This window comes from Strix aluco, chromosome 5, assembly GCF_031877795.1.
Source record: "Strix aluco isolate bStrAlu1 chromosome 5, bStrAlu1.hap1, whole genome shotgun sequence".
NCBI classification, from domain to species: Eukaryota; Metazoa; Chordata; class Aves; order Strigiformes; family Strigidae; genus Strix; species Strix aluco.
Window position 1 is genome coordinate 55,289,906 of NC_133935.1, and position 23,109 is coordinate 55,313,014.

General features: G+C 37.8%; 1 protein-coding gene across 1 annotated transcript in view; it reads left to right on the forward strand.

The window, feature by feature from the left end:
* The window catches only part of ADAMTS20 (ADAM metallopeptidase with thrombospondin type 1 motif 20), a 101,831-nt gene that overhangs the window by 73,572 nt on the left and 5,150 nt on the right, over positions 1-23,109 (forward strand). The window contains exons 29-37 of the mRNA XM_074827416.1: positions 15,189-15,356; positions 16,594-16,767; positions 19,426-19,596; positions 20,256-20,456; positions 20,591-20,720; positions 20,878-20,972; positions 21,071-21,165; positions 21,568-21,701; positions 22,446-22,537. Coding sequence (XP_074683517.1) covers positions 15,189-15,356; positions 16,594-16,767; positions 19,426-19,596; positions 20,256-20,456; positions 20,591-20,720; positions 20,878-20,972; positions 21,071-21,165; positions 21,568-21,701; positions 22,446-22,537 — 1,260 coding nt within the window. The remainder of the gene's footprint in view (positions 1-15,188; positions 15,357-16,593; positions 16,768-19,425; positions 19,597-20,255; positions 20,457-20,590; positions 20,721-20,877; positions 20,973-21,070; positions 21,166-21,567; positions 21,702-22,445; positions 22,538-23,109) is intronic.

The window sequence follows — 23,109 nt, forward strand, 5'->3', positions numbered from 1 at the left end:
AAAATCATTCTGAGCTGCCTGTATATGTGTGGCAGTTTTGAAAACCCCAGTCACAACTCATAAATACTGGTTTAAAGTGTTTTTGAGACCCAAATTTAAAAGTTATTAAACATATATTAAAGTATTAGCATATGCTAACATTTGCAAAGGTTAGTACTCAAATATTTTGGTTACCTCGTATGGGTTAGGAAATGAACAAAATGTTCTGTAGTTCTTTATTATGGGAGTTCCTAGTCCTTTCTTTGAAAACCGGGACTTGTGGGAGACTTGTAGCTCCACTAAGATAGACTGCTGTATTCATCAGTATATGTTCTAGCATGCATCTATCTATGGCCCTTTCACTTCAATGAGATCAGGATCAGGCACTTAGATTTCCTGCTGAATCAGTCCTTCAAAAGTTTGCATGCGTGCTCACGTTTATGCACATGACTAATGTTGAAAAAATTGATATGTAAGTAAATTGAAAATATACAGAAGAGTGACTTATGTTGAAAACAAACTGGAATTCAACATGAGAAGGTAGGTAAAATGTTGTATTTCTTATTATCTAAAATATAAACTTATTTTTGGGCCCAATTAATATTTAAAATAATTGGTGTTATTTTTCTTAATCATTTAACTGCTATTTAGTTAAGTGCCATAAAGAGTTATATTTTTATATGCCTCTAAAAAGTTTGAAAAATTTCTGACAGTACTATATCATTCCAGTATATATTGCTTTGTATTTCCAGTTTTCTTTAAAGTTCAAATACAAAACCTTAGTTTTTAATCAAATCAAAAAGTGAGACTTTTTATAGAGCAGACAGACACACAGAGCTCATGTATTTCTTATTCCTTTACTTTCTGGGCTACTGTTTTGCTGCTGCTAACATGATTAAAAATGATATATCAGAGATTGCAGTTGCTGGTATCCAGTGTTTCCTCTGCTCTTTTTTAGGTTTTTGCAAACTTAGCTAAAACTGACTGGTCTACTGTTGTAAGCAAGTATTATCTCTGGTTACTTTTGTAATTGGTTAATTGAAAGAACCTTGTCTCTTAAGATAAAAAAGATGAATCCATAAAATGAAGTTTTAAATTGTGAAAAGATTGTAAACAAATGGTTGTTTCTGTGCAACCCCTTTGATTGTGCAAATGTAGCTTCCAAACCAGAGATCCTCCATCATGTTAAAAACATGGTCCAGCTTTTATTAAGATCCGTGAATAAAATGTCACTCTCAAGGGGCGAACATTACTTTTCAATGAGAATTCAGATTATGTCATTCCCATGCATTTATTCAGTTTTCCTGAGCTTCACAAGAGGCAGGAGGCTATCCTCCCTGTGATGCAGTCTGTTACACTGTGTCTGGTTGTTGGAAACAACAATGGATTCACTTTGGGTTGCTGCATGGAGGTTTGTGAACAGGACTGCTGGATGGACAGAGATACATCTGTTGTTATCCATTTGGAAAATGTGTCTGGAAATTTATCCATTTATTTGAAACTGAGAAAAAAAACCTGCGTTTCTTTTGCTCGCACTGGATTTCCCTGAAGTCTCCTATCTCCGTTTCTGCCACCCTTCTTTCTTGATGCTTGCACTTTACCCACTGCTTGTCTCCAGTGCTGCAGCCTTCATGTAATTCATTGCTTAAAGGTGTTACTACTGTTACGTGACTGTGGAATAAAGATGAGACTTGCTGAAGTCTGGCCAAGTCAGCAATTTGACGTCTGCAACGATAAATATGCCTGTACCAAATACTCGTTAGGAGGTATTGAAGGCAAAGAGCAGGATTGCTTTTCAGTCTTGTAAATTTGACACAAATTTGTACTGGTGGATTAAGATTTTCAGAAAGACCTAGTGAGGGTCTAGCTCTGTTCATGTTTGCCACTGATTTCTGAAGGAAAGGTAAGGCAGAATTGTCTGTTGGGCTTGGTTTGTTGTTGTTTTTAATTAACCACTGTTCCTGAATTTTTAATTGTGATTTGCCTCAGCCATCTGTCTGTTGTATATATCATTCAACTGAAAGATGATAAAAGTTAGGTGCACGTACCAGATATGTTGTTGCAGGAATGCTGGCTGAGCAATGTAGTTTATCTGTTCCCTCCCAGCAATTAATAAACTGATCATAGTTCTCATTGTTCTAATATATATTGTCATTAATTACAGTGATAATGTTGCTTGAATAAGGGCTGATGGTGAATTTCTTAGCAGAGGTACATGCAGACCCTTCAGTGATGTTTAAGACCTGCACATGAGGTAGCAGAGCCTACCAAATGGCTGCTGAAAGCAGGCAGAAATAGCTATTGTTTTTCTGATTCTCAGGTGGTAACCAGATGCAATGTATTCAAATCAAGAGTAAGTAAGGCAGGAAGAAAAACTATACAATTCAATTTTTACTGTAATTGAGAGATGAAATGGAACATATAAAGGAAGTGTTAAATGAGATACCAAATGCGATGTGTCATTACTGTTGAAGGAGAACATATTAATCATCAACTCATGAAATCATCATTATTATTTTTAAATTTTAAAAAATATCAAGTAGACATCAACAGAAACACAAAATATCTTCAGTTAGCACAAGGCTCATTTTGTTGTCATCCTGTAGTAGCGTTAGCATGCTTGCCACTGGTAGATGGTTCTCTGTTAGGTTACTGTTGTGTCTAATAGTGAGCTCTTCTTCCAGGGAAGCTGAAACCTGAAAGAAAGTAATATCTGGGGGACAGGTCATGACAATGGAGTCTGATTTTGGACTTTGACTCAACTACTCATGTTCGAGTCCAATAAAGTATGATATTCATTTTCTGTGAAATGAATTTCTCTTTTTCTAGCCTTTCTTGTATTTTTGCTGCTGTTCTGTTCATCTTGTTTTATTTTCTTTATCTTCCACTGTGCCATACAACTTTCCATCAACACCCACACAATATCTCCATAATCCGTGTAAAATGGCTTTGCCACAACACAGAATACAACATAATGATTCTCTAATGCCTTGGATTATACTCTTAAGGAAAATGGGGACATGGTAGTCTCCTTCCTGTATGTCATGTTGACTTGTCAAAAATTTCAGTCAAATTTGGTTCCTTGTATGAAATTTAAACTTGAATATTACTTGGGCCCAGATTTTCCTCTCTGAATTTTGTGATTAGTATTTTTTAGGCTTTATGGTGAACTTTTATGAAAGGCTTTTGTTTTATTTATCAGTTCGCAGTCCCCCTAAAGCTTGAGATTTTTATCTGGCATTAGGAATTTTCACTCTTTATAGCAGCAGAGTACTGGAGTTGCCTCCAAACAAGTCAGATAACGCTTTTCTTTTGAAAGAAAAAGGATAGAATTTTGTCTAGAAACAAAATCTTGTCCCTTCTAAGTTGTAAATTAATTTATTTCTTAAAATGAAGAGTAATAAGACTTTTAAATTTTTAGGGGAAAAAAAAGAAAATGCAGGAAGAGTACTTACATAATATGTAAAGTATGATCAGTCACAGAAAAAAGTTTCTGAAAGTTTTTTTCTTTAGTGAGAACACCTGAAGTAGCACCTTCTATGAAATGCAGTTCTTTGGGCACTGTATTATTATCTGAGCATGCCGTTAAAAAGGACTTGGATATAACTGAATATCCACCAGGATCCAAAGATATAGGTAGTGTAAAAGCCAAATCCTACAATTGCTAAAATAACGTTGCAGCTGTTTTGGCGGTTCTGTTGCTCTTGTGTTACTGTAATGGCTAAAAGCTTGTTTGAAGATGTAATTATGCTATTTGTATTATGTAGATAAAACAAAGAGAAGGGTGCCGACTGGAAAAGCTTACAGTCTCATGAGATGTATGTAGACAGGTTGGGAATACACAGAACAGTGAAGCCTGGCTGAGTATCACAGTAGGTGGGGAGCTGAGCATGGTAAAAACCTGTTTTTCAAATGCTCTGTAGTTGACATCAAAAAGGATGCCGGACTTTAGGCAGTGATTACCAGAATGGTGGTGTTCATCATGAGGGAGAAAGACGTGACAGGGCTTTCAAAGAAGGACCTGGTCATCTATTTATTTGTGCTGAGGTAATGGGTAGTGCTTTGAGATGTCAGAGAGGCTAAATTAAAAGACTTACTCACAAATCTGACTAGAATGAATAAATGAAATTCTGTGGGTGATCATTAAGTGGAATTTCAAGAGTTCTGGTTTTGATTTTTCCAACAGCTGCAAGGAGTATGGTTGTTCATCTGCCATCCAGGCAGATTGCTGTTTTGCTCAGAGGTCTCCCTCAGTAAGGCTACTGCCAGCTGCACAGCACAAAAACTTTAAGACCATGTGGTGGCAACTTTAAATATTGTCTAAAATTCCTCCGTAAAATCATCAGTAGAGTTTGATTTCTGCAGACATGGTATCAACTTACCGTCAAGATCTGTCCTGATGATTCTGACTTCAATATAATGGAAGGGTTTGTTTGGGTTGTGTTTGTTTTAATCCTAGTAAATGCCATATGTATCCTTTCATAGCAGTTTTACCTTCCTGTTATCCACATCAATCCTAAAATCTGTCCTTAATACTCTTTATTCCTTCTTCATTCCTACTTTTTCCATGTATGTATATGTATGTAGTTTCTCATATATGTCCACCTATTAAATAGATATGCTTCAGCACTCTTGGAAAATAATTTTTCAGGAGTTTTCTGTTATCCTTCAGATCAAAGTTGAAAGAAAATTATTATCTTGAATCTAAAAAAGGCTGCCTTTTTATGGAGCACAGAGTACTCAACCCTGTCAGAAAAGGAATGGCTATGGACAGTGGACAGGTTAGATAACATCAAGAGTTGCTGCTGTCTCTGACTTTTCTCAGCCGCCACATGCAGCTGTTAGGTCGTACTGCAGCACACTCCTACACCCACACTGGGATCAGTTTGGAGAGCACTGGTGTTCACATCCATGATTACATATCTGGAAGCCCTGGAAAAAAACAACATATATGGATGGTGGAAGCTGGGTGTGTGCTTCTCACCCTGTAACACAGCCAAAGTGAGTAGAAGTGCTTCTTGGGCTGACCTCAGAGAAAATGATTACTACCTCCTTTTGTTGCTGAGAGGAGTGAAGTTAAGAAATTCTAATATTAGATGGCTGCAGATGATGATACTTGGAGCAAATCGTTCTCTGGTTTTCATGCCATGAGAGAAGTAGGTAATGGCAGTTACTTTACATGAGGGCCATCCTTCCTGAACTTCTGTGTTGAAGAGAACAGCTTCTGAAAGGCAAATTTACAAAATTCCCTCATGAAAAATAATGAGGGAACTGACCTTTAACACTACTTTTCTTTATAAAAATCTTATCGTGTATTCTACTCCAAATTTATCATTTTTTTATTACTTACAAGTCATTGGGGTGAAATTGTTGGGGAGGAAAAATGGTCTTCAGATTGAAGATTTTGAAGTAATGCTGTAAATAGGTTTAACTCAGAACAGTACTTTTATTTGGAAGCTATCAATACAGAAAAGGTGTTCTCATAAGTACCGTAATTTTGATGCAAACTGATTTACGTATAAAAATATTATCAAATGATACTTTCTGGATGAACTTTACGTCAATGTTAACTAGAAAAACATGATTGTAATCTGCAGAATCTAGCTATAACTAACTCGGGTGTTAAGTACTGCAACTGAAATACTAGGGTATTTTTGGAGAATCCGGTCACAGAGGAAGGAGGATGGCTTTCTTCATATCTTACAATAAAGAGGCTCTGAGACTCTCAAGCCTACCTACATGTCTGCTCATAAAAACAATCCCTACAAGTTACAGCAGTATTGTTGCTTATAGTGGATGGAGAAGAATTGGGGATAAAACTGCAGTTCAGAGGCTGTAACAAATTTTCTCAGTAATTTAGGTGAGGAAAAGTGGTTGTGGAATTGTGGGCCATCCAGGCTTAGTAAGGAATCAGAAAGGACTTCAGACAGCTTTAACAAGTTCATGGAGGATTCAGTCTTGGACAGCTAATCCTAGTTTGTATTTTTGTAGGTGGCAGTAGTTGCAACAGCTAAAAACTGTGCCTTTTTCCTGGCATAGAACTGGCAATCTGCACTGTGAAGTCTCACTGTAGAACTTGAACAGAAGAATATCCATACTTTTGACCTCTGCCTAAAGCCTGGGAAAGAACAACAGTTAAACATCACGATTACCTGTTTGGTTTAGAGAGGTGTGATTAGACCGTGCAGTGCTGGATTGTCTGTACCTACTTTGGTTTTCAGATGTGCTGAAAACACATTTTAAAAGAAAAAAATGTTAGTGAGCTTAGAGATCCAGTCAAATTGTGTGGTAGGAATGTCATCTAGGTAGTGATTGGATCAGAGGGTAGTATTGCAGCCCTAGTGGGAATACTGTTCACGCTTACAGGAGGGAAGTGCGTTTATTATTAATTTATGTTAAACATTGTGTGATGTTTGCAGTATGTTTGCAAATATTACTGCAGAAGTAGTTTCACTCTAGATGTTATCTTCCAAATGTCATCTAGAACTGCAAAGTGGGAAGGCCACAAAAGACTTAAAGAAGAATAATACTGGGTATATGCTTGTTGGGTATATGCTTTTTTTCGTGGCATATTTTAACTCTAGTGCTTCAGTGGATACACAGCATACAGTCTTGGATACCTCCTTGTAAAAAACATGCAGACAGTTGGAGTGTTCAGAGGACAGCAACATGAATGGTAAGAGACTTGGATAAATGAGGAAAGGCTGGGGTAGCTGTGTTTTTCAAGACCAAGTCTATAGAAGAATGGACTGAATGAGGTATTCTTCCAACACAAAATCAGTGGTTATAAAGAGGTGAGTTTTTCTGAGTCTTCTAAGGGTAGAATGAGAAGTAACCATCTTATTTAACAGTAAGAGAGACTGTCATTAAATCCTAAGATACTTTTTCTAACTATAGGGATGGTTTTGCAGTGGAAAAATGCGTGCAAGGATGCTGCAGCCTCCCTGTCATTGAAGACAAGATTGACTGCTGTCAAGAATGGTCCAGATACAGCTGATCCAAACTCTGGGCAGCAGATGGATTGGATGAAGTCTTTGAGTCCTACTTAGCCTAGCCTTCCTCCCTTCCATTGCTATAGCTGCAAAAGCACATTTAGAAAAGTGGCAAAGCAGACTTACAGACTGCAGATGCAAGGAGGACTTAATCAAATCAAGACATTTTTTGAACAGCATAGGAATGTGATATAACACTGAACTTTTGAAATGAAGCTATACTCAATGAAGTGACTTAAAAATATCTTCAGTGTAGCTTCTGTAGTTAACATAGGTGTAACTTAGATGTAACAGTAAATCATACACATAACTCTTGGAGTTCATTCTTTCTCAGGAGTGATGGAATGTTTGGTCTTTTGTAACCATGGTCCTTTCTCAGCTCTTGAGCTAATGGCACAAGTGTTCGTACTTGTTTTAGTGCAGAATTACTGACTCTGAATCAAAGAATTCAGCAGGACCTAACTACAGAGTCTGTGTTGTTTCTTGATAGTAATCTACGTACTTAAAGGAAAGAATAACTTTTTGAATACTTTCACCTATTTTATGCTCAAGTATCACAAGGACCCCTGGGGAGAGGCATCTAACAGGGAGCAGGCATGCACAAGAAGAGGTAGTTCTAATATGGCAAATGAAAAGTTGACGTAACTCTCAACTAAGTAATGCTCAAAGTAATATTTTATTAGTGTCCTGTGCAGTAGTGGTTCCAGTCTACTTCTAGAATAATTTTAAAAGAGCTCAAACAGACTTTTGGGCTAACCAAAGATCATAAAAATGCAGCTTGTCAGACGACTCAAGCAACTACTGTGTTTAACCCTGTAGGTTTGTAATTTTGCTGATGCATTATATAAATTTGTCCTTTTTTTTAAACTGATCTTCCTGTCCAGTCACAGAAGTGACTGACCAAATTAAAAAAAAAAAAAAAAAAAAGACACTGGGGAAGAAAATACTATTTAACATTCGTAATATATTTTATCCTTTTTCAGTGGTACCGTTATGGCTTTACCCCACTAGGTAGTTAAGCCCCACCCAGCTGCTCGCTCACTCCTTCCCCAGTGGGATGGGGGAGAGAATCAGAAGGGTAAAAGTGAGAAAATTCATGGGTTGAGATAAAGACAGTTTAATAGGGAAAGCAAAAGCCATGCACACAAGCAAAGCAAAACAAAGAATTTGTTCACCACTTCCCATCAGCAGGCAGGTGTTCAGCCATCTCCAGGAAAGCAGGGCTCCAGCACACGTAACGGTTGCTTGGGAAGACAAACACCATCACTCTGAACATCCCCCACCTTTCTTCTTTCACCTTTATATGCTGAGCGTGACGCCATACAGTATGGAATGTCCCTTTGGTCAGTTGGGGTCAGCTGTCCCGGCTGTGTCCCCTCCCAACTCCTTGTGCACCCCCAGCCTACTCGCTGGTGAGGTGGGGTGAGAGGCAGAAAAGGCCTTGGCTCTGTCCAAGCGCTGCTCAGCAATAACTAAAACATCCCTGTGTTATCAACACTGTTTTAGTCACAGATCCAAAACTTGCACTATGCTAGCTACTATGAAGAAAATTAACTCTATTCCAACCAAAACCAGTACAGTTATAGTACTGCTTTTAATCACAGTCATTTATATTTTAAGTCCCTGTGTAATATAATACAAAGAGAAACTGTTATATGCTTTCCATTTATTGGTCTGTTTTTCAGTATCCAAAGCCACCAACTAAGCTACACAAAACACTCCCTTGAAAGAAAAAGTTAAGAAAATTTAGAACAAAATCCAGCTAATAATCGAAGGTCTTCAACTTTTCAGTGAACAATAGGAAAAGAATCAAAAAGCTTTCAGTGAAACTCTGCGTGTCAGCTGCAGAAAGAGCTTTAATTGGGTAGGAACTGATGGTGGCATGCCTGTCTGAGAGTCCATCTGTGCCACAGAAAACACCAAGAGTTCTGTCAGGCTTATCCTCACAGAACTTTATTACTATAAAAAAAAAACCCAGATGAATCCTAGTTACCAGTGTTATGGAATGACTTTGAACAATAGTAATCAGGTCCAGCTTTTTACTGTAGTTTTATGTTTTTAAAAGAACCTGACATATGGGAAATATTACTTTAGCCAATGTTGAGACAAATGCTAGAATTTCTGTGTAAAATGGTTACAGGATGGTTTTTTCAACTTGCATTTTTTAAAGAAATATTCATATTTGTTTTGAGATTTAAAGTTCTTACGGATTTATTTTTTTCTACACATGCAATCTGCAGGAAATAAATGGAAAATGTACACTCCATAAGCCTCCAATTGTGTGGAATGTCATACAAGTGAATCTACATTATAGATGTATTGAGCCATAAGGACTACATTGTTCTTTTCCATGTTCAACTTTGAATGGAAGGAGGTCATGCAGCAAGAGAGTTAAGTGCGATTGTACTTTCCCCAGTCATGAGAGCTAAGCTTTGGGTAGGTCACTACCAGAGCATCTCACAGAACAGAGTGGGCACCTGGCAGTGAGAGGACCATATTCCACAGATAGTGTGTAATAACATGTTAGGAGCTCCAAGAAGCAACACAGGCTTATAAAGGGCAAAATTCAGCCTTGTAAGAAATGTGCTGTAGGCTAGGTGCACTAAAAGGACACGAGCGGTTTCCAGAGCACAGAACAAGGCCTTGCTCCTGTACGAGTGAGAATGACGTTTCTTACTGATGATACAAAGCTGAAAGGAAGCTAGTCAGGCAGTTGTCTTAGGTCAGTGTGTGCAATATGCAGCTCTCTAAGGAAAAAACACTGATGGTGGGGATAGAGGTCGATGCAAGACACCTCCCTGTAAGCTGTATTTAGATGCCTTTAGCGCCTTGGAAGTCCCACTCTGGGATCTTCTATGCAACCTATATTTTTTATTCAAAGAACTGAGCAGGAGATATGCTCTGCCCTTACAGAAGAGTTAAGAGGCATTCCCCACTTTATATTGATTAAAGCTTTTGAGTCAGCATTTGAGAGACTTGGTTTTCTTTCTTTGGTATTCATTCTCTGTGCTGGAGGACAGGCAACCCTTATCTACTTGTCAGGAGTCTCCAATGAGAAGCTGTATTGGACGGTAGTCATCTTCATTTCTCTTGCTGAAGTGGGTTACTATCCAGTAAAGAACACAGCTGAGCCTGCCTGCATCTGATGCCAAGGCATTCTGGGAGGAAATGGTCCCTTTAAGAACTATTTTTATATATTTTCTAAGGAATGAAGCCAGGATATGTCCAATTTCATGAGAATACTCTACCTACAGAGCAATATACTCTCTTGAACATTCTCTTGATGATCCTGGATCATCTACATCCAGGGTGAGTGCATTAGCTTTTTCATGTGTTAAAGAAAAAAAACTTAGGAACATTTCTTTGGTTGCAGTAAATGTCATCTATTTGTGTGTTTTGTAATGTGCTGTGTGCACAGTGCACTCTTAGAGCAATTGCTTTCCCTTTTTTAACTTATTAGTGGAAATAGAGGAAAATCAGTTTTCAGGATGCTGATTGTCCTTATAGGCATGTAAAGTGCTAGCTGGTCAGTCTGTTAAAAGGCTTGTGCATGCTTGCAAAATTAGATTGTTCAGTACCAACGGAACTGTTTAAGGACTTTGACTGTGGCTCAGGGCAGCCTAGGTGCTTCTGTAACTGATATGTCTGCGAGGCTTTAAGAATAACAATCCTGGAATTAGTTGCCTAAATTTTATCAAGATCCTATTGAAATTGTAAAGGATCTGATCCTTAGAGATATTTAGGTTTCTCTTCCTCACACAGATGTGGGTGGGAGATGCTTCCTCCAGCAGATTTAAGAATCTGGCCCCTTGGAACCACGCTAAAGTGGGCAGGAGCTGCTCCACACAAATCCAGGAGACGTGGTACTCCAAGCGCCCAATTCAAGCAAAGCTGCTTGGAGGTACTTCTTAGTTTGTCAACGTACTTGTTTTTAAGTTTGGGCAATTGTATTTAAGCAGAGGTTTACAGCTGCTTTATGTCTGGGGGTTTTTTAGCTTTTAAAAGTAGCAGGATCTTTCATTCCTTCAGTGAAACAATAAACACACATTAACCTAAAGAATTAAATTTCAGTGTGCTTTCATGACTTAAGTAAAAAAAACCTAAACAAACCACAAAACAAGAACAAAGAATCCCCAACAACTTTAAAAGCTTGGAAGTTGAAACCTGTAATATTAGGATACTACTGAATTATCTCTTGCACTGTCAAGTTTCTTTTCATAGTGTAAAATCTATTCAACAGGAGGTTTGGACATATGGAGGTTTGGATATATAGAAACACAGGATCAGATCTGCAGCTTGATGAATATGTGAAAGAATAAGAGCAAATCTGTATACAGAAATGATGTTTCTGTATTTCTGGAAAACTTACATTTTGTAAGGATTTAATGCATTTAGTTTTCAACATAATCCAAATCTGTTGAACATGTCTTTTTTAAGTTGTTAAAGCTAATATTACATTAACATGGAGTGAAAAAACTCCCTGAAAAAAGTTATTTAAATATTTTCTTGGTATGAGTTGGCATCATTCTGTATCTTATTGCCTGTTACAACAAGAAAGAAAAAAAAAAGATGATTTATCCCAAATTACGTTACTGGGAAGTTAAATTATATTCCTTGTAATTAAATGACTTTTTTTGGAAGACAAAAATATTCTTAAAATAGTTGAAAATAATTTCTACCTACAGATTTTAAGTATCTTTCATTTGTGTTTCTGCATTTAACACTAAAATAACAATAGGTTTCAGCTAGCTAGAGTCATCAAAGCTAAACCGTATTTGAGTGAAAGAAAGTTTAAGTAGTATTTGAAATAACTTCATAAAGCCTCTGTAGTAACATCTGAACTGGTATTTTCCTAACTCCCTGTTCAGCTTCCTATCTAATATGATTAAAACAAATGTGTATTTTCTTAATTCCTGAATAATTCCTAATTAGAGAATTAGTAGAACATCTGTATGAAAGAGAACTGCAAATAATCTCTTTATACAGGCATTACTCTGTAACTATTAAAGTGTCTTATAATAGGCTAACTTAACACACAAATCTTCAATTTCTTTCTTTAGAAGAAAGAATAGCACAAATTATAAAGATTAAATTAGGCCATTTAAATATAAAAGAGGTGTAACTCAGTTAAGCTTGGACCAATGACTAGAAAAAAAAAAACCAAACCAAACCCAAGAAAAAACACCCCTGACCCAATTCTAACCTGCGTAGAAGTAAACATGTAATGTATCTAGTGGGTAGGGAGATTATTGGAAGATCTTTAGAAGACTGAGATGCAGGGTGAGAGATATTTTTACATATTCTTTTGTTATTAGCAGCCATTAGCCCTGTACAATAAATCTCTTTTTTTTGAATAAAAGATATCTGCACAAGCTATATAAATAATTATGTATATATGCTGAAAAGTGTTGTTTTAATACTTGAAGGCAATGAGAAATTAAAGAGTGAGACTATTCTGTGCTGTGAGATTGTTCTATGGTAGCCTCACCTGAAGTGGAGACTTTTTAGGACACCACCTTTGGCTGCAGCTCTCAGCCTGGAACACCATCCCCATGAGGACTAGAAGGGCTCTGCCTGACATAGCCCTCTGCAGCCTCATGCATGCTTCACAGGGGAAATTCCATTGAGGAAGGAGGGACATGTGGTGTTTTTCTAACTCATCATAGGAGGAGGTTAAGTAACTCCATGTTGCACTTCACTTACATACTACTGAAGAATAAAAAGGAAGACTGAAATTCCTGAAAAAAAGCTTTAAGCGAGAGTAGAATCAATTATCAAGATAATATCAATATTTCAGTTTTCATGCATACATGTTATCTTTGATAATTAAATCCTCTGAATTCAGAGCCAAGTTTCCTGAAAAACTTTTATAGTGATATGGTTTCCATTGTTTTAAGTTTTCTGACCTACATTATTCCTTAAAAGGCAAGTTGTTGCCAAATCAGTACTCTATCTTTTTGCAAATATAGTTGCATAAGAGAAACATGCTATTCATTATATTGAGTGATAATAAATTTATTTCTTCGTTCTGCAAAGATTTAATTTTAAACACATTGGCAGTTTCAATTAAACCTTTAAGATTACTATGCTGGTTTTGGCTAGGATAGAGTTTGGGGTTTTTTTCATAGAAGTTAGTATGGGGATATGTTTTGGATTTGTGCTGGAAACAGTGTTGATAACACAGGGATGTTTTAGTTATTGCTGAGCAGCGCTTGGACAGAGCCAAGGCCTTTTCTGCCTCTCACCCCACCTCACCAGTGAGTAGGCTGGGGGTGCACAAGGAGTTGGGAGGGGACACAGCCGGGACAGCTGACCCCAACTGACCAAAGGGACATTCCATACTGTATGGCGTCACGCTCAGCATATAAAGGTGAAAGAAGAAAGGTAGGGGATGTTCAGAGTGATGGTGTTTGTCTTCCCAAGCAACCGTTACGTGTGCTGGAGCCCTGCTTTCCTGGAGATGGCTGAACACCTGCCTGCTGATGGGAAGTGGTGAACAAATTCTTTGTTTTGCTTTGCTTGTGTGCGTGGCTTTTACTTTCCCTATTAAACTGTCTTTATCTCAACCCATGAATTTTCTCACTTTTACTCTTCCGATTCTCTCCCTCATTCCACTGTGGAGGGGAGTGAGTGAGAAGCTGTATGGTGCTTAGTTGCTGGCTGGGGTTAAACCACGACAATTACACAGATAAATGTTTAAGGACACAGGAATCCTTGTGGTATTGAGGACAAGTGAGTCAGCTGAGACTGTTTAACAAAGTATAGTTATTGTTAAAAATGTTTCCTACCTAGCAGGTTAATTTACTATAGTTGCTTGTTCTATATTTTAAAAACTTTTCTCTACCTGTTGTTCTCGGGCAAATATTCACCAGGTTTTGTACAAAAGCTATATGATCTGAACTTCATTTCTTGAAAATAGAAGGTATATATATTTAACAGTGCTTGGTTATGTTAGTGGGTAATGCTAGTGACATAGATGACAATATAACATAAAAGGACGAGAAATATCTTTGGTGCTTTTGAAGAAAGTCTATATTTAAATCCTTTTTTTCACATCCACTTAGAAATTAAATTTTGATTCGAATATGATTGTGTAGGAAATGTTTGTCCAAGCATAAAATAAAGTACGGAGGAAAACCTAGAACAAATTAAGCATGTTCTCTTCCCGGACAGAAAAGAAATTGTCTCCATTGATCAAAATGTTTTGATAGAGTAATGTAAAATAGGAAGATTAATTACAAGATTTTAAAAAAATAGAAAATACTTAAGTGCTTTCATTCACAATGTTCATGGTCCAAGATAAGTCAGCTGAGTAGCCATCTTATTTGGAAGTGCTTCAGGTGTTCCTTGTTTGAGTGAAAGTTCCCTAGGACCTGCAGCTCTGCTCTGTAGGTGAATAGGACAGCCCTAATTTGAATAATTAAATTCAAACCTCACTAAAGTCTTACAGCAGTCCAGCAATTTAGCAGAGGACTGGCCCTTTCTCCAGTAGAGACGGATCTGTCAGACACAGTCTAATCATGGCTAGTGTGTATTGCCTGGGTGGGTTTCACAAAACGTATCTGCAGCCCCATTGGTTTTATGTTGGAGAGAGGGAGGTCCTAGAGCCAGTTGTTTATATCGTAGCAACTTTCTGGAGGAAACAGAATGGCGGGGCAAGGCTGTGCCTCCAAGGTCTGCACCATAAGCTATAGTGTCTACTTAATACCTTTTCTCTTGCCTCTTTGTCACATACAGCCAGATGCCCAAAGCTCGTGGAAGGGAGGTGGCAGAACAAACATGACTTTGTAGCCTAATAGCTGGAAACATGCATACTTATGATTTTGCATTTTCCTTCCTTTAATGCTTATGATAAGCATCATGCTTACATGAAAGTAGCAATATATGTACTGGAAACAGAAGGCTGCTAGAGCATGTTCTTGTGAGATCATAATATCAAGCTGCCTCCTGCATGGATATGGATGGCTGAGGTTAGGTATTTGTCAATGACAACATCAATGAATGAACAAGACCTGAGAGATGTTTGGCATCTGATCAGGAACGCTCAGTATGAGAGAGCTTACACAGGAAATTCAGATATGTGCAGTAGATGTTGTGTCATAATACTGAAACTTATTCCTATAATCATAGAGTCCAGTTTGGGCGAGGCCACAGCTTCTGCTTTTCTTATTACTTTGAGGTTTTTAGTAAAGTAATGAAATACACTTCTCTTTTCAGTGTTCTGTTTCCTGTGGAAAAGGTTTGAAGTTTCGTGATGTGCATTGTTTTAATAGCTTCCAAGCTAAAATAGAAGAAGGCAACTGCAGACATTTGAAAAAACCACGGACGTACAAAATATGTAGAGCTGGAAGATGTCCTGCTTGGAAGGCCAGCAGATGGAAAGAGGTATGTAAAATCTGCTGTAATTATGTTCCCTATGAGAGTACAAGGCAAGATCATGACACACTACTTCAATGGAAATAATTGTGAGGAAGTTTTTTATATGCACATCAAAATGAAATCTACAAATTAGCAAGTAGTTAATTAGATTTTCTTTTTTTAAGAGTAATTAAAAGTAAATATCCACAAAAACTGAAAAGTATTTGTTAATCTAAACCCTAGACTGGATAAGTACTTATGACTTTCCTCAGCTTACCTTGTAAATTCAAAATAACAGTAAATTTTTAAAGTTTACTTCCTACCTTCAGTGACAAATTCAGTAGCACCACTGTAATTGCTATCATAGTCTGAATATTGAAGTGAAGCCAGGTTTGTGGGATAAGGATAAGAAAAAAGGCTTGTGGGCACAATACTGGCTTTTTTGCTGGCTTGGTGTTGTAAAACGTCTCTCACCTTGTTGTGAAAGTGTGTGTAACTGAGCACGTGGCAATATTTTGCATTTCACTAACTTTTTCAATATATAATTCCCCACATTGATAAAGACATGTTACCACTCTTCACAGCTTGGCCACAGTTGGTAGAGCAGTATCTACTTTGTGATTAGGCTTGAGTCTCTTCGGTAGGCTTTGACTGGGGTAAAAGGGGGCTGTCTATCTCAGGCAAGCTTTAGTGTTGTAGTGAAATACCTTTGGCCAGGAAGGAGGAAAAGAGGCATGTGGCAGGAAGCATTTGAACCTTTTTAAGCTCCTCATGATTCAAAATCCTTAGTAGTACCTGCAAAAGAAAGTATCCTTGAAATACTGCACCATTTGCAAGATTTTTCTAACCTGAAATACTGAGATTTTTTTCTTTCATTCTAATATTTGCATTGTAAGACAACAGACAAGACTGTCAGTGTCTAATAAAGGAATGATGTAAACTCGGAACTTAAATGGTTTGATCTTGCAAAAACGTAAACTTTTGCTTTGCAGATGCCTATAGTGATTGTTTATACTGTGAATTAAGCAGAAAGATCAGTCTGGGTAACTTGGATGCATTTATTTTCTGTATTTCTTACAAAATTTTATTTTAATTGTAGTTTTACATATTCAACATAAATTTCTTCAGATACAATGAAACACTACTGTGGTAGGGGCTGTGAAGTATATTTTAAGTAATATCCTAAGAACTTGTAATAATGGCAACTGTACAACCTTCTGGGGACTCTCTCATTTCACACATAACTAATTTTGATCAATTTTAGTGTTCTGGATCCTGTGGAGTGGGAATTCAGCAAAGGGACATCTACTGTCAGCTGAAGGGCCAGGGTCAAGTGAGTGAAGCAATGTGTAATCGTGATACCCAGCCTGCTAGCAAGAGGCATTGCTGGCTGCCTGCCTGCGTGCAGTACCAGTGGCTGGCAGATGAATGGGAAGATGTAAGTAAGGCTTTGAACTTGTATGAAGTAACTGAGTGATGTCCGAAGTTTTTTGTTTGTTTTTTTTTTTTTTTCAAATTTGTATACATTTTTAATAGTTATGTTGCAGAATAATAAGTGACCATGCTGGATATTTTGAAGGTCAAACTTGCAAAACTAAAAAGGGACAAAAAAGTGTTAAAGGCTTTGTTTACTCTCTTATACAGGATTTGCTTGTCTACTGCTGTAGCCAAAAGCTCTGGTGGAGCTCTAAGCAGGTCCCTATTGATAGAACTGTGTAATTTGAATACAAAGTTCTTTACATAGTGCATAAAATGTTTAATAAAACCTCATTATGAGATATCATTTAAAAAAAATCACTTTTTAAGAATAGAAACACATATGAAATGTCAGCTGGAAGTAAAAACCTCAGAGGTAGAACCTTTGGACAACAGTGTTTTCAAGATCTGTATCGAAGACTTACCAGAAAAGATAAGACGCAAAATAAAACTCAGCATTCTCCTACCAAATATTAATTTCATTTTCATATTTAAGAAAATCTAAATATACCTTCAGGAGAAAACTGTCATTTTTAAAGATGTGATGACTATTTTCTATATGCTAAAAATTTAATAACTTTTGTATCCATGTATGCAAACATACAAACATATATGAAGAGAGAGGGAGGGAGAAAACCAAAAATTCTGTATAATACCTGAAATGGTGTACATAGGAGCCTGTCTCGTACTGTAACATTAAACAAAATCCCAGTTTGTGCAGTTGTGGCATCTTAATAATCTGCACTGTTAAATTTCCCAGGGCAAACCCCCTGAAACTTTGAATATGAAGACTCAAAAGTCTCAGAGACACAATGCTGTAGAAGTGACTACTGTTAATGTATAAATCATTTGTTGGTGCTCTGCAAAACCTGGATTATATTCATGCAGTTCAGACACATATATTCCTTTATTAAGCTATATGGAGGGAAAGCTGACGATATACGTTTCTTCAAAGTGTTCTCTTCTCCTATGAATCTGTTAAAATCAGGAATTAGTGGAAGTGACTCAGAATGTTCTCTTAGAACAAATAGACACTTTCAGAGAATGAGGGTAAATTTTCCTTTCCTGTCAAACATTTGTATATTCCAGCTGGGTACTCGGAGCTCTCCACTACAAATGCATTGTGTTTCACTGCTTCTTCTGGCTGGTTCATGACGACTTCCACATGGTTATTGCTGTTTGAAATTCCTGTGTTCAGATTCCTTCTCTCACCAGATTCATATATAGCCCTGTACATCTAGTATTAATGGTAGTTCAAGTGTTTATCCATCTGTATTCCACTTCTGGTGCAGCGAACTCACAATATTTTGCCCAGCTGTCTGGGCTCTGAGTGCTCATGTGTCATTTCCTCGCCTCACCAGTCACAGCATAGCAGAAAAATTTCCTGATCTAGCATTTCTCCAGCTTGCAGATGAGAGGCTGGGTGATAGCAGCAGCCAGCATTCTCGTATCAAACATGCACTTTCATACTAAAGAGAAGAATGTCTACAAGGCTAATGTATAAAGCATAGTGAAAAGGATTCTTCTTCCTGTCCCCATTATTGCATGACTGCGTTATTCTTATGCGCCTAATATTCTGATCTGCTCCATGCCAATAAAAGATCAGGTGTTTCTATAAATTACATGAGCCAACTGTATCCACACTCCATCCCCTGATACAAGTCCACAGCAAGGAAGTTTCCAAGAGGACAGAGACAGGTTCTGCACGGTGTCACATGGTAGGAAGACAAGAGGCAATGGGAGTAAGGTGAAACCAGAGAGGTTCAAATTGGATGTTATGAAAATCTTTTTCTCCTTGAGGACAATTCAGGCAGTTGAATGTGCTGCACAGGGAATTTGTGCAGTCTCCATCCTTCGAGATTTTCAAGACCTGACTCGATAAAGTAAGAGGTTTCCTCTGGCAGAGCTGTTTTACTGTACAGCATCTGGTTTTTGTACTTCAAGTTGCCTCTTTGAGGCAATAATAATAAAATTTGAACAACAGACGATCTGTGTGTCAGACATTGCTGAGTCTTCAAATTGACTGTTGTCAGGTCCAAATTACTATTAAATTAGGTTCTGCTCTGTGGTGTTACTGATTATTGCTTCTGCTGAGACTGGATTTTGTGTATTTGAGCCTTCCTTCTTTATCACAGCAAGTTCAAACATCTTGGCTTTCCATCTCACCAACCTGCCACAGGGGGAGGTCTGAGGACACTGAGGGCAAAGGCACAGGCTCAACAGATACTGCTGCCCAAAGCTGTCACTGGCTTCATTAACAGACAGTTTTGTTTTCGTTTGGTTTTTATCAGTGTAATATCACGTATGTACTTCCAGGGATTCTTTTTGATTTATTTTCAAGACCAACTTATTTCTTTCCTATTTCTCCTCAGTCTCACCCAACAATTAGGATGTCATGTCATTATACACTATTGGCTTTTTAGCTGATTGGAGGTACCTGAACTTTGAAAACAAAGTAAAGGATTTTGATTCAGTGAGCAATTCAGTCCAACACTGATAACAGATGTCATAAAAGGCATTGTTGTCTGGGTTTTACTGGTGTGTGGCAATTGGCAAATAACTTTGTTCTGTAAATGGCTAGTTTAAGTACAAAAACTGTGACTGTTTTTCTCGCACTCAGTGCTTGGCATCATATAGAAGAGAGGAAATATACCGGAAGGTTAAATGTGTGGATGAAAACCGGCTCCAAGTGGATGAAAGCTTCTGTGATCCCGCCACAAAACCTCCATCAACCAAAAACTGCAGGATATCTCCCTCTAAATATGTTGTGCTTACAGGAGAACTGTCACAGGTAAACTAATTATACTGCTTGCACATCTTTTATATAGCTATATTTTTAAGAATGTAATATTGCTGTAAAACACACATTATTTGTGCAAAGAAAAAAAAAAAAAAAAACAAAAGGATATTTTCATCTGAACACGGGTGCCTAAAATTTCTCTACATTTAACCTTCCAATCAGCCATGATTTATTGTAGTGACTGTTATCAGTATTCTGGTAGCCCCCCTGGGACCTACAAACACCAGCCAGAGGACAGCTGCCCCTACCACTGCATTCCTCCGCTGGTTCCCAGGAAACTCTTGCAAGCTGATCTCACTGAAGTAAACAAAAATCTTTTCCTTGATTTCAGTGAAGTGATGGATCGGTGCCTTAATTCCCTTGCACATCTGCCCTACCTATGTGTGCTCTGTGTGTACTGCAGCTGGGAGGGAACTGCTCTGGAAGCTCCGTGAGCTGAGAAAAGGGCAGCATGGGGCTTCCCATCTCCTTGCGTGCATAACTGCTGTAGACCATCACTTCTGCACACTGATGTACCAGCCCTGAGGCAGCACACATCGGATTACGGGCTTTTGCCAAAGTGAGGATCAGAGCTGACTTATCTGTAATTGCAATGCTGCAGAAAGGTTGTTTCATGGAAATAATGCCTGTGCTTGGGGATTTTGTTTTAGTGCTCAGCCAGCTGTAGGTTTGGTTACCAGCAGAGGATCGCGTACTGTGTTGGAAGCCATTCAGTTCAAAATCAGCATGCCCATGGCCTTCGAACTGTAGCGTACCAAGAATGCCCGGTAGAGCTATCCCCATACATTTATAAATGTAATATCAAAGGATGTTCACAAGCTGCTACCTGGAGAGTGGGGAAGTGGACCAAAGTGAGTACAGAAGTGCAAGCTCATTTTTGATAGCTGCCTCAAACATAAATGAATGCCAAGGCTACTTTGCTGACATAATTATGTTAGTTATTTACTACCTTCTAAACTAACTCTTGATGGCTATCCTCGTCTAGTGCTCAGTGTCTTGTGGAGTGGGGGTAAAGGAGAGAACCGTAGAATGTATGACTGAAAATGGCTTGTCCAGTGACTTGTGCCTGCCACATTTACAACCAGATGCCAGAAAAATCTGCCGTGAGGAAGAATGTAAGTGACAGCTGTAATTCTCAGCTGAAGTTATTGTTTTCCCAGGTTACTGATATAAAAGCTATAAATATATTTGGAGCACAATTATGCAAAAGTCAGTCCTAAAATTAAGCTCTGGTCATGAAATATTAATATGATTTAATCATTCATTTTGAAGGTGAAATTCTTACCACCTGCAAAGATATCCAGATTAAAAGAGGGATTAGAAAGGATGGTGAATACCTACTTAACGTTAAGGGAAGGATGATAAAGGTACTCTTAATATTTATGAGTTTTTATGAGCACATATTTTTATGAAATAATACTTTTCTAATAAAGATTATGCTAAGGGATTGTATTTTCTCTTCCAGATTTATTGCTCAGGCATGCACTTAGAAAATCCCAAAGAATATTTGACATTGGTAAAAGGTGAAGCAGACAACTTTTCTGAAGTATATGGATTCAGGTACAAAAGTGGTTTTGTAGTTTTATGAAGTGCATTTATTCCTTCAAAAATAAAAGAATAAAATAATACTTACTTTTTATGAGATCAGATGAGTAGAATTTCTCTCCTTGATTTTCTGTTTTAAATATCCAGGTATATGAACATGCATGCAGAAATGTGGATACTTCCACACTGAATTCTGTTAATTGCACTAAATGATTATAAAAATTTTCTATCTTGACTTTGGTAGAAATGGCTTCAATCCACCATAGTATTTCAGTTGAGCCAAGATTAATAGCTGAGCTGCTTGTTCAGTAACTGTTGTTTAGTATTTCTTATACAGCATGGTGCAATGCAATTATTTTTCACTATGATGTTATGGGAAAATGTCAAAAGGAAAACTAAATCTTTGCTATTCTCTAGGCTGCAGAATCCCTATGAATGTCCTTTCAATGGAAGTAGAAGGCAAGACTGTGCCTGTCGAAATGATTACCTTGCAGCTGGCTTCACGGTTTTTAGCAAAATAAGATTTGATATAGCTTCCATGCAAATTAAAAGTAAGCGTTTTGGCAGTATTAGCCAACATGAGTGTTCTGTTGAAACTGCACATGCTCGTGATTACCAAATTACCATTTTGACCCACTTATAGATCCAGTTGTGCCATTTTTGGGCAAACAAAATTCTTATTTCCTTTAGGAATTCAATAGGAATTTCAAAGAAAAAATAATAGGTGAGGAATCACCACTACTTCCCTTGTTACTTTGTCCCAAGCAGTCAAGTGGCATGAATCTTACAGATTCATATTTTATATGTGAACTAGCTTCAGTTTCTAAGGTTTTGTTCCTATTATTCCATTTCCTTTTAGTCCCTGGCATATTTTTCTTGGGAAAGTCTTCCTATGCTGTAGTTAGTCCCTTCTCAGACCTTGGCAGACATACTAAATGGGCAGGGAATCTTGCAGTGCTTTCAAGCCCCTGTCTGAAGGCAGCAAGATGGCCCACAATCAGCTCACTTGGAGTTGTGTCCAAGTGCACATTCGTCCTCCTAGCCCCCTCCTACCTCTGAAAGAAAACTGGGCTTGTAGATTGGACTGATGTTGCATTAACCAAAATGGACTATTTAAAATGTAGTTTCTAAAAAAACCAAACTAAAACACACAAAAAGCCCTCCCCAAACAAACAACAAACAAAAAACCCCACCCAAACCAAACCGAAAACCCCCTATGTTAATGCCTTTTGCATTGTTTTCACCTGAACTTCTAATGCAGCTGTTTCAGTATTGAGTAATCTTCTGTTTTCTAGCCACAGATTTTCTTTTTGCTCAGACTGTACTTGGGAGAGCAGTTCCATTTGCTACAGCTGGAGATTGCTACAGTGCTGCCAGATGTCCACAGGTATTTATGATTTCTTATCCCCTTTGAAATGTGCACGTAGGAGGGGGGAAAAGAAATATCTGTGTGACTGGTTTAGAGCTGTAAGGTTCTAAACCAATCTCCTATTCTGTCTGGTCTGTGTACTACATTAATAAGGTTTTTTTTTCTTCTTTTTTTTTTTCTCCTGTTCCACTATCTCCCCACCCAGTTTCTCCCTCAAATTTACTCCACACTTTCCCTCTAGGGTCCATGTATGTATATTCAGCTTTCTACATATTTCATGTATTGCTCTCCCTCCCTCGGGATGTGTTGTATCCTTTGTTTCCCCTAATCCCTACTCAATCTTTGTTCTTCTCCAGTGACTTTCCTTTTCTATAATCCTGCAGAATTTTTCTTATATTTTCTCTGTTTCTCTCCTGATGCTTCATATCTTTGAAGACTGCCAGAGGAAATCAATCCTGTTTAGCAGTATAATTTAAAATTGGTGTGTCTACATTAGCATTTTAGTTTGGATTGTATGGGGCCTTTTAAATTAACCTCTGTATTATCCCAGTTTACTATTTGTTGGTTCACATCATGGAGCAGTCTTGAAA